This window comes from Lutra lutra, chromosome 11 (genome assembly GCF_902655055.1).
Source record: "Lutra lutra chromosome 11, mLutLut1.2, whole genome shotgun sequence".
Classification (NCBI taxonomy): Eukaryota; Metazoa; Chordata; class Mammalia; order Carnivora; family Mustelidae; genus Lutra; species Lutra lutra.
The window spans coordinates 21,781,217-21,797,937 of record NC_062288.1 but is presented as its reverse complement, the minus strand read 5'-3'; the positions used below and the strand labels follow the sequence as shown (position 1 = coordinate 21,797,937).

At 37.3% G+C, this 16,721-nt stretch overlaps 1 protein-coding gene across 1 annotated transcript in view; it reads right to left on the bottom strand.

Annotated features, from left to right (window-relative positions):
• The window catches only part of FBXL13 (F-box and leucine rich repeat protein 13), a 258,167-nt gene that overhangs the window by 149,525 nt on the left and 91,921 nt on the right, over positions 1 to 16,721 (bottom strand). Inside the window, exon 9 of the mRNA XM_047694145.1 lies at positions 11,307 to 11,439. Coding sequence (XP_047550101.1) covers positions 11,307 to 11,439 — 133 coding nt within the window. The remainder of the gene's footprint in view (positions 1 to 11,306; positions 11,440 to 16,721) is intronic.

Below are 16,721 nucleotides of genomic sequence, written 5' to 3'. Positions count from 1 at the left end.
ATACCAAATCTTCTTTATCCATTCGTCTGTTGATGGACATCTAGGTTCTTTCCATAGTTTGGCTATTGTAGACATTGCTGCTATAAACATTCGGGTGCACGTGCCCCTTCGGATCACTACGTTTGTATCTTTAGGGTAAATACCCAGCAGTGCAATTGCTGGGTCATAGGGTAGTTCTATTTTCAACTTTTTGAGGAACCTCCATGCTGTTTTCCAGAGTGGTTGCACCAGCTTGCATTCCCACCAACAGTGTAGGAGGGTTCCCCTTTCTCCGCATCCTCGCCAGCATCTGTCATTTCCTGACTTGTTCATTTTAGCCATTCTGACTGGTGTGAGGTGGTATCTCATTGTGGTTTTGATTTGTATTTCCCTGATGCCGAGTGATGTGGAGCACTTTTTCATGTGTCTGTTGGCCATCTGGATGTCTTCTTTGCAGAAATGTCTGTTCATGTCTTCTGCCCATTTCTTGATTGGATTATTTGTTCTTTGGGTGTTGAGTTTGCTAAGTTCTTTATAGATTTTGGACACTAGCCCTTCATCTGATATGTCGTTTGCAAATAACTTCTCCCATTCTTTCAGTTGTTGGTTAAACAGATAACTGTTTGCTTTGCTGTGCAAAAGCTTTTGATCTTGATGAAATCCCAATAGTTCATTTTTGCCCTTGCTTCCCTTGCCTTTGGCAATGTTCCTAGGAAGACGTTGCTGCGGCTGAGGTCGAAGAGGTTGCTGCCTGTGTTCTCCTCAAGGATTTTGATGGATTCCTTTCTCACATTGAGGTCCTTCATCCATTTTGAGTCTATTTTTGTGTGTGGTGTAAGGAAATGGTCCAATTTCATTTTTCTGCACATGGCTGTCCAATTTTCCTGACACCATTTATTGAAGAGGCTGTCTTTTTTCCACTGGACATTCTTTCCTGCTTTGTTGAAGATGAGTTGACCATAGAGTTGAGGGTCTATTTCTGGGCTCTCTATTCTGTTCCATTGATCTGTGTGTCTGTTTTTGCGCCAGTACCATGCTGTCTTGATGATGACAGTTTTGTAATAGAGCTTGAAGTCAGGAATTGTGATGCCACCAACTTTGGTTTTCTTTTTCAATATTCCTTTGGCTATTCGAGGTCTTTTCTGGTTCCATATAAATTTTAGGGTTATTTGTTCTATTTCTTTGAAAAAAATGGAGGTATTTTGATAGGAGTTGCATTAAATGTGTAGATTGCTTTAGGTAGCATAGACATTTTCACAATATTTGTTCTTCCAATCCAGGAGCTTGGAACAGTTTTCCATTTCTTTGTGTCTTCCTCAATTTCTTTCATGAGTACTTTATAGTTTTTTGAGTATAGATTTTTAGCCTCTTTGGTTAGGTTTATTCCTAGGTATCTTATAGTTTTGGGTGCAATTGTAAATGGGATTGACTCCTTAATTTCTCTTTCTTCTGTCTTATTGTTGGTGTAGAGAAATGCAACTGATTTCTGTGCATTGATTTTATATCCTGACACTTTCCTGAATTCCTGTACAAGTTCTAGCAGTTTGGGAGTGGAGTCTTTCGGGTGTTCCACATATAGTATCATATCATCTGCGAAGAGTGATAGTTTGACTTCTTCTTTGCCAATTTGGATGCCTTTAATTTCCTTTTGTTGTCTGATTGCTGAGGCTAGGACTTCTAGTACTATGTTGAATAGCAGTGGTGATAACGGACATCCCTGCCGTGTTCCTGACCTTAGCGGAAAAGCTTTCAGTTTTTCTCCATTGAGAATGATATTTGCGGTGGGTTTTTCATAGATGGCTTTGATAATATTGAGGTATGTGTCCTCTATCCCTACACTTTGAAGAGTTTTGATCAGGAAGGGATGCTGTACTTTGTCAAATGCATTTTCAGCATCTATTGAGAGTATCATATGGTTCTTGTTCTTTCTTTTATTAATGTGTTGTATCACATTGATTGATTTGCAGATGTTGAACCAACCTTGCAGCCCTAGAATAAATCCCACTTGGTCGTGGTGAATAATCCTTTTAATGTACTGTTGAATCCTATTGGCTAGTATTTTGGTGAGAATTTTTGCATCTGTGTTCATCAAGGATATTGGTCTGTAGTTCTCTTTTTTGATGGGATCCTTGTCTGGTTTTGGGATCAAGGTGATGCTGGCCTCATAAAATGAGTTTGGAAGTTTCCCTTCCATTTCTATTTTTTGGAACAGTTTCAGAGAATAGGAATTAGTTCTTCTTTAAATGTTTGGTAGAATTTCCCTGGGAAGCCGTCTGGCCCTGGGCTTTGTTTGTTTCGAGATTTTTGATGACTGTTTCAATCTCCTTACTGGTTATGGGTCTGTTCAGGCTTTCTATTTCTTCCTGGTTCAGTTGTGGTAGTTTATACGTCTCTGGGAATGCATCCATTTCTTCCAGATTGTCAAATTTGTTGGCGTAGAGTTGCTCATAGTATATTCTTATAATTGTCTGTATTTCTTTGGTGTTCGTTGTGATCTCTCCTCTTTCATTCATGATTTTATTTATTTGGGTCCTTTCTCTTTTCTTTTTGATAAGTCTGGCCAGGGGTTTATCAATCTTATTAATTCTTTCAAAGAACCAGCTCCTAGTTTCGTTGATTTGTTCTGTTGTTTTTTTGGTTTCTATTTCATTGATTTCTGCTCTGATCTTTATGATTTCTCTTCTCCTGCTGGGTTTAGGGTTTCTTTCTTGTTCTTTCTCCAGCTCCTTTAGGTGTAGGGTTAGGTTGTGTACCTGAGACCTTTCTTGTTTCTTGAGAAAGGCTTGTACTGCTATATATTTTCCTCTCAGGACTGCCTTTGTTGTGTCCCACAGATTCTGAACCGTTGTGTTTTCATTATCATTTGTTTCCATGAATTTTTTCAATTCTTTTTAATTTCCTGGTTGACCCATTCATTCTTTAGAAGGATGCTGTTTAGTCTCCATGTATTTGGGTTCTTTCCAAATTTCCTCTTGTTATTGAGTTCTAGCTTTAGAGCATTGTGGTCTGAAAATATGCAGGGAATGATCCCAATCTTTTGATACCGGTTGAGACTTGATTTAGGACCAAGAATGTGATCTATTCTGGAGAATGTTCCATGTGCACTAGAGAAGAATGTGTATTCTGTTGCTTTGGGATGAAATGTTCTGAATAGATCTGTGATGTCCATCTGGTCCAGTGTGTCATTTAAGGCCTTGATTTCCTTGTTGATCTTTTGCTTGGATGATCTGTCCATTTCAGTGAGGGGAGTGTTAAAATCCCCTTCTATTATTGTATTATTGTCGATGTGTTTCTTTGATTTTGTTATTAATTGGTTTATATAGTTGGCTGCTCCCACGTTAGGGGCATAGATATTTAAAATTGTTAGATCTTCTTGTGGGACAGACCCTTTGAGTATGATATAGTGTCTTTCCTCATCTCTTATTATAGTCTTTGGCTTAAAATCTATTTGATCTGATGTAAGGATTTCCACCCCAGCTTTCTTCTGATGTCCATTAGCATGATAAATTGTTTTCCACCCCCTCTCTTTAAACCTGGAGGTGTCTTTGGGTCTAAATGAGTTTCTTATAGGCAACATATAGATGGGTTTTGTTTTTTTATCCATTCTGATACCCTGTGTCTTTTGATTGGGGCATTTAGCCCATTAACATTCAGGGTAACTATTGAGAGATATGAATTTAGTGTCATTGTATTGCCTGTAAGGTGACTGTTACTGTATATTGTCTCTGTTCCTTTCTGATCTACTACTTTTAGGCTCTCTCTTTGCTTAGAGGACCCCTTTCAATATTTCCTGTAGAGCTGGTTTGGTATTTGCAAATTCTTTCAGTTTTTGTTTGTCCTGGAAGCTTTTTATCTCTCCCTCTATTTTCAATGATAGCCTAGCTGGATATAGTATTCTTGGCTGCATGTTTTTCTCATTTAGTACTCTGAATATATCATGCCAGCTCTTTCTGGCCTGCCAGGGTCTATGGATAAGTCTGATGCCAATCTAATATTTTTACCATTGTATGTTACAGACTTCTTTTCCCGGGCTGCTTTCAGGATATTCTTTTTGTCACTAAGACTTGTAAATTTTACTACTAGGTGATGGGGTGTGGATCTATTCTTGTTGATTTTGAGGGGGGTTCTCTGCACCTCCTGGATTTTGATGTTGTTCCCTTTGCCATATTAGGGAAATTCTCTCCAATAATTCTCTCCAATATACCTTCTGCTCCCCTCTCTCTTTCTTCTTCTTCTGGAATCCCAATTAATCTAATGTTGTTTCGTCTTATGGTGTCACTTATCTCTCGAATTCTCCCCTTGTGGTCCAGTAGCTGTTTGTCCCTCTTTTGCTCAGCTTCTTTATTCTCTTTCATTTGGTCTTCTATATCACTAATTCTTTCTTTTGCCTCATTTATCCTAGCAGTGAGAGCCTCCATTTTTTTATTGCACCTCATTAATAGCTTTTTAATTTCAACTTGGTTAGATTTTAGTTCTTTTATTTCTCCAGAGAGGGCTTTTATATCTCCCGAGAGGGCTTCTCTAATATCTTCCATGCCTTTTTCGAGCCCAGCTAGAACCTTGAGAATCGTCATTCTAAACTCTAGATCTGACATATTACCAATGTCCGTATTGATTAGGTCCCTAGCCTTTGGTACTGCCTCTTATTCTTTTTTTTTGTGGTGAATTTTTCTGCCTTGTCATTTTGTCCAGATAAGAGTATATGAAGGAGCAAGTAAAATACTAAAAGGGTGGTATTTATTTATTTTTGACAGGCAGAGATCACAAGTAGGCAGAGAGGCAGGCAGAGAGAGAGGAGGGGAAGCAGACTCCCTGCTGAGCAGAGAGCCTGATGTCCAGGACGCTGGGATCATGACCTGAGCCAAAGGCAGAGGCTTTAACCCACTGAGCCACCCAGGCACCCCAATGATCAGCCAATGTTTATCTTCAGGGTAACAATCAGAATGTCAAACTTCTTTCCAATAAAATGTATAATTTTATATACAATAATAATGATAATATGATTTTATAATCAATAGATTGACTAACCTTAGCTGTTGGGAAAAAATTGAAAAGATGAAACATTGCTGAGATTGGGTTTTTATCTTGATACATTCAGGGTAGTTGGATTTAAAACTGATTTCATTAAATACTCTTAAGCAAATTAAAATATAAAGATAAAATAGGTATTACATTTCCTTCCTTAGAATGTCAAGTTCTACTCAGGCTTGCGTGTTTAATTTTTTCCACGAAAAAGACTTTGGTACTAAGAAATACAAAATTACACTTCTAGATAAATATGAATTTATTTATTTATTTATTTTAGAGCAAGAGGAGGTAGGAGGGAAGAGGGAGAAAGAGAGTGAAAATCTTAAATGGAGCCCAACATAGGGTTTGATCTCACGACCCTGAGATCATGACCTGAGCCAAAATCAAGAGTGGGTCACTTAACTGACTGAGCTACCCAGGTATCCCAGATAAATACTAAATATTTGTAAGTAAACCACAAAATATAAAAAACCCTAAGGCAGTATTTTTGGCTATCTTGGACTAATTACCTAAGATCCATCTATCTCTATATATGATACAATGTATGAGATATATATTATATATATAAGGTATATCATTATCTGATGCAAAGAACATATGCCATTGCATAGTACAGAATTGTTTATTGTTTGGCCTTCTCTGTATTCTCTACACAAATTGCAACTTCATATTGCCCATTTCCTCTCCATCCCAAACTTCCCAGCAGACTTTGTGTCTAGGCATCAGAACAGGTATTTATGGGGAAACATAAAAAATCTAGGAAAGTTCTAGCTGTAAATGCCAACATTTTAAAAGAATATAGACCTCAAATCAATAACCTAAGCTTCCACCTTAAGAAAATAAAGAAAAGCAAGAAAATCCAATTTAAGCAGGTTAATAAAGATTGGAGTGGGGATTAAAATAGAAAATAGAAAACCAATAGAATCAATACAAATCAAAGTATCTACTTTGAACTAGTTTGAACACTCAGGTTCATAGCAGCATTATTTCACAACAGCCAAAAGTGGAAGTAGCCTGTGTCCATTGATGGATGAAGAGATAAACAAAATGTGGTATATACAGCTAACAGAGCATTTTTCACTCCTAAAGAAGAGGGAGATCCAGATATGAGCTGCCAGATGGGTGAAACTTAAAGACATGATGCTAAATGAAAGAAATTGGGCTCAAAAGAGCAAATATGGTATGAGTCCACTTATATGAAGTAGTCAAATCCATAGAAGGAGAAAGTAGAATGGTAGTTGCCACAGGTTGGGAGTAAGGGGAAATGGGGGGTGTGTGTTAATAGTTAATGGTTCAGAGTTTCAGTTTCGTAAGTGAAAAAAAAAAAAAAACCACTTTTTGAAAAAGTTCTGGAGGTGCCTGGGTTGTTCAGTTGGTTAAGCATCTGACTTTAGCTCAGGTCATGATCTCAGAGTCCTGGGATCGAACCCCACATTGCGGGGGGGTCCCCACTCAGTGGGGAGTCTGCTTGTCCCTCTCCCTCTGCCCTTCCCCCCATTCATGCTCTTTCTCTCTCAGGTAAATAAATAAAATCTCTTAAAAAGTTCTGGAGGACGATGGTGATGATGATTCTACAACCATGCGAACACACTTAATGCTGCTACAAAACTGTACACTTAAAATGGTTAAAATGGTCATTTTTATGTTATGTATATTTTACTACAATAAAAAACTAAAAACTTGGTTATTTGAAATGATCAACAAAAATTAAGAAAGCTATAGCTAGACAGATTAAGAAAAACAAGCGGGAAGACTAAAATTTCTAAAATTAGAAATGAAAGTGCATGTGTTACTACTTGTTTCACAGGAATAAAGGATTATAAGAGAATACTAAGAAATATTGCACCTCAACAAATTATGTTACCTACCTGGAACTGACAGATTCCTAGAAACGTACAAACTATCAAACTTGACTCAAGAAGAAACATAAAATCTGAATAGGTCTATAACAAATAAGGATATTAAATCAACAATCAAAACACTTTCAACGGAGAAAAGCCTAGGACCAGATGGCTTCAGTGGAAGATTCAACTAAACATTTAAAGAATAACACCAGTCCTCAAACTCTTTTAAAATATAGGCAAGGAGAGGGCGCCTGGGTGGCTCGGTGGGTTGGGCTGCTGCCTTCGGCTCGGGTCATGATCTCAGGGTCCTAGGATCGAGTCCTGCATCGGGCTCTCTGCTCGGCAGGGAGCTTGCTTCCCTCTCTCTCTCTGCCTGCCTCTCTGCCTACTTGTGATCTCTCTCTGTCAAACAAATAAATAAAATCTTTAAAAAAAAATATATATATATATATAGACAAGGAGAAAATAGCTCCTAACTCATTCTGTGACGCCAGTATTACCCAAATAAAGAAGCCAGACAAAGACCTCACAAGAAAGGAAAACTACAGGCCAATATTCCTTTTGAATATAGATGCAAAAATCCTCAACAAAATATTAGCAAAGAAAATACAGCAGCATATTATAAGGATTATACACCGTGAACAAGTGGGATGGTCCCAGGAATGCAAAGGTGGTGCAACATACAAAAATCAGACAGTGGGGGCGCCTGGGTGGCTCAGTGGGTTAAGCCGCTGCCTTCGGCTCAGGTCATGATCTCAGGGTCCTGGGATCGAGCCCCGCATCGGGCTCTCTGCTCAGCGGGGAGCCTGCTTCCTCCTCTCTCTCTCTGCCTGCCTCTCTGCCTACTTGTGATCTCTGTCCATAAATATATATATATATATATATATATATATATATATATATAGAGAGAGAGAGAGAGAGAGAGAGAGAGAGAATGAAGGAAGAAATTTCAGTTGTTGTGGAAAAAACATTTGACAAAATTCAACACCCTTTTATGTTTAAAAAAATATTCAACAAACTAGGAATGAAATCTTCCAGAGATAAGTGCCCTGTCATTTCTCAGAAAGTCACCCCAGGGTTCAACCACCATTGCTAATGTGAAAATATTAGGTCAAACCAAAACTTTGAATGTTGCATCTTAAGTCCATTTTCTTTCTTCAAACAACAGTTTTTTTAAAAAGTCCATTTTTCTAGAGACAGAGAATGAGTTTGGGTGGCTAGCACATTTTTTGGAAGTTTTTATTTAAATTCCAGTTAGTTAACATACAGTGTAATTAGTTTCAGGTATACAGTACAGTGATTCAACACTTCCATGTAATACCCAGTGCTCATGACAAGTGCACTCCTTGATCTCCATCACCTATTTAACCACTCTCCCTACCTAACTCCATTCTGGTAACCATTAGTTTGTTCTCTATAGTTAAGAGTCTGTTCTTAGTTTGTCTCTTTCTCTCTCTCTCCCTCTTTTCCCCCTTTGCTCATTTGTTTTGTTTCTTAAATTCCACATAAGTGAAATCATATGGTATTTGTCTTTTTCTGGTTGACCTATTCTGCTTAGCATAGTACTTTCTAGTTCCGTCCATGTTACTGCAAATGGCAAGATTTCATTCTTCTTTAATGACTAAGTAATATTCCAGGGTATTTATCACATATTCTTTATCCACTCATCAGTTGATGGACACTTGGGCAGTTTCCATAATTTAGCTATTGTAGATAATGCTGCTATAAACTGGGTGGCTAGCACATTAAAGTTAACAATTATTTTGTTAATTCTTTATTACTAATAAAATTATACATTCATTCAAGATGGCAGACTAAGCACATATTCAGCTTTCCTCTGCTATCCAAATTCCAAGAAATGATTTTTTTTAAAAAATCTGTAATATCCCTGGAAAACAAAGTAGAAATGGTATTGATGGATCAGAAATTAATAGTTCCTAAAAATCTAAAGGCAAACATGGCTAGATTGAATAAGGAACAAGCAAAAATGGCTGCTGTAAAAAAAGGGAATAGTGTTATATCCCTATATAGGGTGTATCCCAGAAATAAAAGATGTAATAACACTATTCTCATTAAAAATATAAAAAAAGAGATGGGGCGCCTGGGTGGCTCAGTGGGTTAAGCCGCTGCCTTCGGCTCAGGTCATGATCTCAGGGTCCTGGGATCGAGTCCCACATCGGGCTCTCTGCTCAGCAAGAAGCCTGCTTCCCTCTCTCTCTCTCTCTCTCTCTGCCTTCCTCTCTACTTGTGATCTCTCTCTGTCAAATAAATAAATAAAATCTTTTAAAAAAAATATATATATATATAAAGAGTAAAGAATAAGACAAGATGGCTGCATATCCCTGCTGCTAAAAAAAAAGAAAACATGTAAGAATAGGAATGAATTGAAATAAATGATCTGCCTAGAAAACCCAAAAATATCAATGGGCTAAGTATTAAAACCAAGAAAACACTTTAATATAATCAAGTACAATAACATCATATAAAAACTATAGCTCTTTTCACCATCAGTAGCCAGTCAGAATTATCCCATTTGGTATATTTTTACTTTTTCAATTAAAAAAATGTACAGTTTTGAAACTCTTTGGGGTGCCTGGGTAGCTGTCAGTTAAGCATCTGACTCTTGATTTCTGCTCAGGTCATGATCTCAGGGTCGTGAGATCAAGCCCTGCTTTGGGCTCTGTGCTGGGTGTGGAGCCTGCTTAAGATTCTCTCTCTTCTTCTCCTTTTGTCCCACCCCCCTCAACACTTTTCCTCAAAGAAAGAAAGAAGCAAACAAACAAACTCTTTGTGAACCTTTTCCCCGCTTCATTCAACTCTGTCCACCTCAGGGTAACCATTACCTTACATTTGAAGTTTTCATTCCCATACATCCTTTTTGTATTTTGCTATATATGTGTGTGTCCCCTTAAAAATATATTATCGAGGGGCACCTGGGTGGCTCAGTTGGTTAAGCAACTGCCTTCAGTTCAGGACATGATCCTAGAGTCCCAGGATCAAGTCCCACACTGGGCTCTCTGCTTAGCAGGGAGTTTGCTTCTCCCTCTGACCTTTCCCCATCTCATGCTCTCTATTCTCTCTCTCAAATAAATAAAAAATCTTTATATATATATATATATATATATATATATATATATATATATACACACACACACACACACACACACACATATATAAAATTGAAAATCTTTCAAAATATTAAGTATATTGTTATTTTGCACATTGAAAAAATGTATGCAAATGGTCTTAGATTATATATGTCATTCTGCAAGTTATTTTCACTCATTTATCTCTAGACGCATCCATGTTGGTATCTACATATGTTTATGGCATTCTTACCACCTGAAATCAGTATGAATGTATATTTTTAAAATACATTTTTTCTTTCATTTCCAGAAATATGGACACTAAAAACTGCACCTTAAACAATATATGGGTTAATGCAATGGACTGGTTGTGAGCTCACCACAGAAATTCATAGGTTGAAATTTAGCCCTATACCATGTGATGGTATGAGGAGGTAGAGGGCCTTCAGGACATAATTAGGGTGGAGCTCTCATGAATAAGATTAGTGCCTTTATGCAAGGGACTCCAGAGATCTCTGACTCCCTCTTTCTGTCATGTGAGGATACAAGAAGACAATGAGGGTCTCTGACCTGAAAGAGTGCCTTCTCTAGAACAATATTGGCACCCTGGTCTTGGACACCCAGCTTCCAGAACTGTGAGAAATAAGTTTCTGTTCTTTATAATCCACCTAGTCTATGAAACTTATTATAGCAGCTCAAATTGGCTAAGACAGTTAAAGACAAATGTTACAATGAAAGTACAAATTAGTTTGGAAAAAAATGAAAATAACCTCAAAGTCCATCAAGAGGAAGAAAGTTAAATAAATTATGCTATATCCATGGTATGGAAAATGAGTTTACGTATTTAAAATAATTTCATAAGTCTATATAAACTGACATGGAAAATTTCTAGGATATAAAAGAAAATATAAAACAATATGATCCTCTTCATGTTAAAATTTTTAATTGTGTATTTTTAATAACATATATGTAAATGTATTTTAGAAAAACAGAAAATTGGTTAACATTGAGTACCTTTGAGTAAGTGAATGGGTTTGAGGGAAATAAAGGGAAGTTTTTCCTTTTACTGTCTATTTTTAAAATTTTTAAATTGAGAATATATTCTTGTATTTCTTTAAGAAGATGAATTGAGGATTCGTAGACAAATGCTAGACCAAAAAAGCAGTCTATAAGAATGGACAAAGCACTAATTCCCAGAGCATAAAATCCAGTAAGAGCTGACTGTATTATAAGCATTTTAAATGTTTCTAATTGTCATTCTTATGGCCTATGACTATAACTGCAGCTTCTATTTCATTTATATTTTTCTTTATATTTGTTCAGTTAAAAACAGGGAAGCAAGACAAAGAATTGTAATAAACATACTCACTGACAGATCTCAAGGTTTTCAGTCGGAGAACACAACCACGAAAATTCAAACGCAGCACATTTAGACGCCACCTTTGCAAAGTTGACACTATATATTTATCTGTGATTATATTTTTTACTGCAGAAAAATCAATCTAAAAAGGGTAAACCAAAGACATTAAGAAATGAGAAAGATCTTTTGCATGCAAAAAATTTTAATATTTTAAAAGCATCAAGAAACAAATGTCTTCAGCACATCTCTCACTTCTTCATTTCTTTGTTTTTATGGTCATTTGTTGATTTTTGTTGTTGTTCATGGTCATTCCCAGGTTTAATTACAAACAGATTCCAAATGTCTAATCTAGATCAACAGCTGGGAGGGCAAGAGCCCCCCACTTCAGGGTCAATGAACCCACAATGGGTGCCTCCTTCTCTATTCATGAGCATAGACAATGTGTTAAGTTCTTGACTATGGGGAAGACAATTTAGAGTGAGAGGTTTAGAGTGGCCTTCTCCTAACTCATAATTTGAGGAGGGAGGTCTGGGGGAAAGGAGAGATGACCTGAGTGTACCTGGCTGATTGCATGTAATATTGAAGAGCACAGAGATTTCTGGGAGCTCCTAGTGGCTGGGGTCGGTTGACAAACAATAGCATTGATATCGTAGTATTAATCATGTCTTTCAGACATTAATCATGCTAAGAGATTAATCAGCTAAGAGATTACATTGAGGCACAAAGAACTCCCCTCAAAATCAATAAAAATAAGTCAATACCCCAACATCTAATAGAAAAATTTACAAATCTCAGAAACAAAGAGAAAATCCTGAAAGCAGCTCAGGACAAGAGGTCTGTAACCTACAATGGTAGAAGTATTAGATTGGTAGCAGGCCTATCCACAAAGACCTGGCAGGCCAGAAAAGACTGGCATGATATATTCAGGGTACTAAGTGAGAAAAATATGCAGCCTAGCCAGCTAGGCTGTCATTGAAAATAGAATAAGAGATAAAAAGCTTCCAGGACAAACAGAAAATAAAAGAATTTGCAATTACCAAACCAGCCCTACAAAAAATATTGAAAGGTGTCCTCTAAGCAAAGAGAGAACCTAACAGTAACATAGACCAGAAAGGAACACAGGCAATATACAGTAACAGTCACCCTAAGGCAATTCAATAGCACTAAATTCGTATCTTTCTATAGTTACCCTGAATGTAAGTGGACTAAATCCCTCAATCAAAAGGGTATCAGATTGGATTAAAAAAAAAAAAAACAAAACCCAACAATATGCTGTCTCCAGGAGACTCATTTTAGACCCAAAGATGCTCCCAGATTTAAATGAGGGGGTGGAAAACCATTTACCATGCTAATGGACATTAAAAAAAAAAAAAAAAAAGCTGGGATGGCACTCCTTATATCAGACAAATTAGATTTTAAACCAAAAACTATAACATCTATATATAATATAACAGTATATAATATAAGAAAGGACTAGCTATATCATACTTAAAGGGTCTATCCAACAAGAAGATCTAACAATTGTAAATATTTATGCCTGTAACATAGCAGTCAATTATATAAGCCAATTAATAACAAAATCAAAAAAACACATTGACAATAATACAATAATAGGGGCACCTGGGTGGCTCAGTGGGTTAAAGCCTCTGCCTTCAATTTAGGTCATGATCCCAGGATCCTGGGATCAAGTCCTGCATTGGGCTCTATGCTCAGCGGAGAGCCTGCTTCCTCCTCTCTCTCTGCCTGCTTCTCTGCCTACTTGTGATCTCTGTCTGTCAAATAAATAAATAAAATCTTTTAAAAAAAGAAAATCTCCCAACAAACAAGACCCCAGGACCAGGGGAGTTCTACCAAACATTTGAAGAAGAATTAACACCTATTCTTCTGAAACTGTTCCAAAAAACAGAAATGGAAGGGAAACTTTCAAACACATTTTATGAGGCCAGCATTACCTTGATCCCAACACAAAGACCCCATCAAAAAGGAGAATAACAGACCAATGTCCCTGATGAGCATGGATGCAAAAATTCTCATTAAGATACAAGCTAATAAGATCCAACAGTACATTAAACGAATTATTCACCACATTCAAGTGGGATTTATTCCTGGGCTGTAAGGTTGGCTCAATATCCACAAATCAATCAATGTGATACAATACATTAATAAAAGAAAGGAGAAGCACCATATGATACTCTCAATAGATGCAGAAAAAGCATTTGACAAAGCACAACATCCTTTCTTGATCAAAACTCTTCACAGTGTAGGGATAGAGGGTACACACCCCAATATCATAAAAGCCATCTGTGAAAAACCCACAGAGAATATCATTCTCAGTGGGAAAAACTGAGAGCTTTTCCCCTAAGGTCAGAAACATGGCAGGGATGTCCATTATCACCACTGCTATTCAACATAGTACTAGAAGTCCTAGCCTCAGCAATCAGACAACAAAAAGAAATTAAAGGCATCCAAATCAGAAAAGAAGAAGTCAAACTATCACTCTTTGCAAATGATATGATACTTTATGTGAAAACCCAAAAGACTCCACCCCAAATGTCCTAGAACTTGTACAGGAATTCAGTAAAGTGTCAGGATATAAAATCAATGTACAGAAATCAGTTGCATTTCTATACACCAACAACAAGACAGAAGAAAGAAATTAAGGAGTCAATCCCATTTACAATTGCACCCAAAATCATAAGATACCTAGGAATAAACCTAACCAAAAAGGCAAAGAATCTGTACTCAGAAAACTATATAGTAGTCAGGAAAGAAATGGAGGAAGACACAAAGAAATGGAAAAACGTTCCATGCTCATGGATTGGAAGAACAAATATTGTGAAAATGTCTATGCTACCTAAAGCAATCTACACATTTAATGCAATTCCTATCAAAATGCCATCCATTTTTTTCAAAGAAATGGAACAAATAATCCTAAAATTTATATAGAACCAGAAACATGCGGAAAAATGAAACTGGACCATTTCCTTACGCCATACACAATCAGACAACAAAAAGAAATAAAAGGCATCCAAATTGACAAAGAAGTCAAACTCTCCCTCTTTGCAGATGATATGATACTTTATGTGGAAAACCCAGAAGACTCAATCCCAAAACTGCTAGAACTCATACAGGAATTCAGTAAAGTGTCAGGATATAAAATCAATGTCAGAAATCTTTGCATTTCTATACACCAACAACAAGACAGAAGAAAGAGAAATTAAGGAGTCAGTCCCATTTACAATTGCACCCAAAACCATAAGGTATCTAGGTATAAATTTAACCAAAGAGACAAAGAATCTATACTCAGATAACTATAGAATACTCATAAAAGAAATTGAGGAAGACACAAAGAAATGGATAAACGTTCCATGCTCATGGATTAGAAGATGGAATATTGTGAAAATGTCTATGCTACCTAGAACAATTTACACATTCAGTGCAATCCCTATCAAAATGCCATCAACTTTTTTCACTGAAATGGAACAAATAATCCTAATATTTGTATGGAACCAAAAAAGACCCCGAATAGCCAGAAAATGTTGGAAAAGAAAACCTAAGCTGGTGGCATCCCAATTGCAGACTTCAAGATCTATTACAAAGCTGTATCATCAAGACAGTATGGTACTGGCACAAAAACAGACACACAGATCAATGGAACAGAATAGAGAGCCCACAACTGGACCCTCAACTCTATGGTCAACTAAACTTCGACAAAGCAGGAAAGAACATCCAATGGAAAAAAGACAGTCTCTTCAATAAATGGTGTTGGGATAATTGGACAGCACATGCAGAAGAATGACATTGGACAATTTTCTTAAACCATACACAAAAATTGACTCAAAATGGATGAAAGACCTCAATGTGAGACAGGAATCCATCAAAATCCTTGAAGAGAACACAGGCGCAGCCTCTTTGACCTCAGCTGCAGCAACTTCTTCCTAGAAACATTATCAAAGGCAAGCAAAGCAAGGGCAAAAATAAACTATTGGGACTTCATCAAAATAAAAAGCTTTTGCACAGCAAAGGAAACAGTCAACAAAACCAAAAGACAACTGACAGAATGGGAGAAGATATTTGCAAATGACTTACAGATAAAGGGCTAGTATCCAAAATCTATAAAGAACTTATCAAACTTAACATCCAAAGAGCAAATAACCCAATCAAGAAATGGGCAGAGGACATGAACAGACATTTCTGCAAAGAAGACATCCAGATGGCCAACAGAAACATGAAAAAAATGCTCCACATCACTCGGCATCAGGGAAATACAAATCAAAACCAATATGAGATACCACCTCACACCAGTCAGAATGGCTAAAATTAACAAGTCAGGAAACAATAGATGTTGGCGAGGATGCGGAGAAAGGGGAACCCCTATTGGTGGAAATGCAAGCTTGTGTAGCCACTCTGCAAAACAGTATGGAGATTCTTCAAAAAGTTGAAAATAGGGGCGCCTGGGTGGCTCAGTGGGTTAAGGCTCTGCCTTCGGCTCAGGTCATGATCTCAGGGTTCTTGGGATCGAGCCCCGCATCGTGCTCTCTGCTTGGCGGTGAGCCTGCTTCCTCCTCTCTCTGCCTGCCTCCTCCTCTCTCTGCCTGCCTCTCTGCCTACTTGTGATCTCTCTCTCTTTCTGTCAGATGAATAAATAAAATCTTTAGAAAAAAAAAAAGTTGAAAATAGAGCTACCCTACGACCCAGCAATTGTACTACTGGGTATTTACCCCAAAGACATAAATGTAGTGATCCTAAGGGGCACCTGCACCCCAGTATTTATAGTTTATAGCAGCAATGTCCACAATATCAAACCATGGGAAAAGCCATACATATATATATATGTATGTGTATATGTGTGTGTGTGTGTGTGTGTGTGTGTATACACATATATATTATGTAGCCACCAAAAATTGAAATCTTGCCATTGGCAATGAGGCAAATGAGGGTATTAGGCTAAGTGAAATAAGTCAATCGGAGAAAGATGATTATCATATGATCTCACTGATATGTGGAATTTGAGAAACAAGGCCAAGGATCATGAGGGAAGAGGGGAAAATAATGAAACAGGATGAAACCAGAGAGGTAGACAAATGATAAGAGACTCTTAATCTCAGGAAACAAACTGAGGGCTGCTGGGGGTTCAGGGGCCAGAGAGGGATGGGGTGTCTGGGTGATGGACATTGGGGAGGGTATGTGCTATGGTGAGTGCTGTGAATTGGATAAGACTGAGGGTTCACAGACCTGTACCCCTAAAACAAATAATACATTCTATGTTAATTTTTAAAAATATATAAATGAAAAATTAAAGATTACGTTTATGAACTTCCAATCTCTCATTGCCATCTGAACAAAGATATTCTTTGTGCTAAAGTGTTTGTTATGGTTGTGCCATATTTGAGCACTCACAAATGAAGGTAAAACTAATAGAAG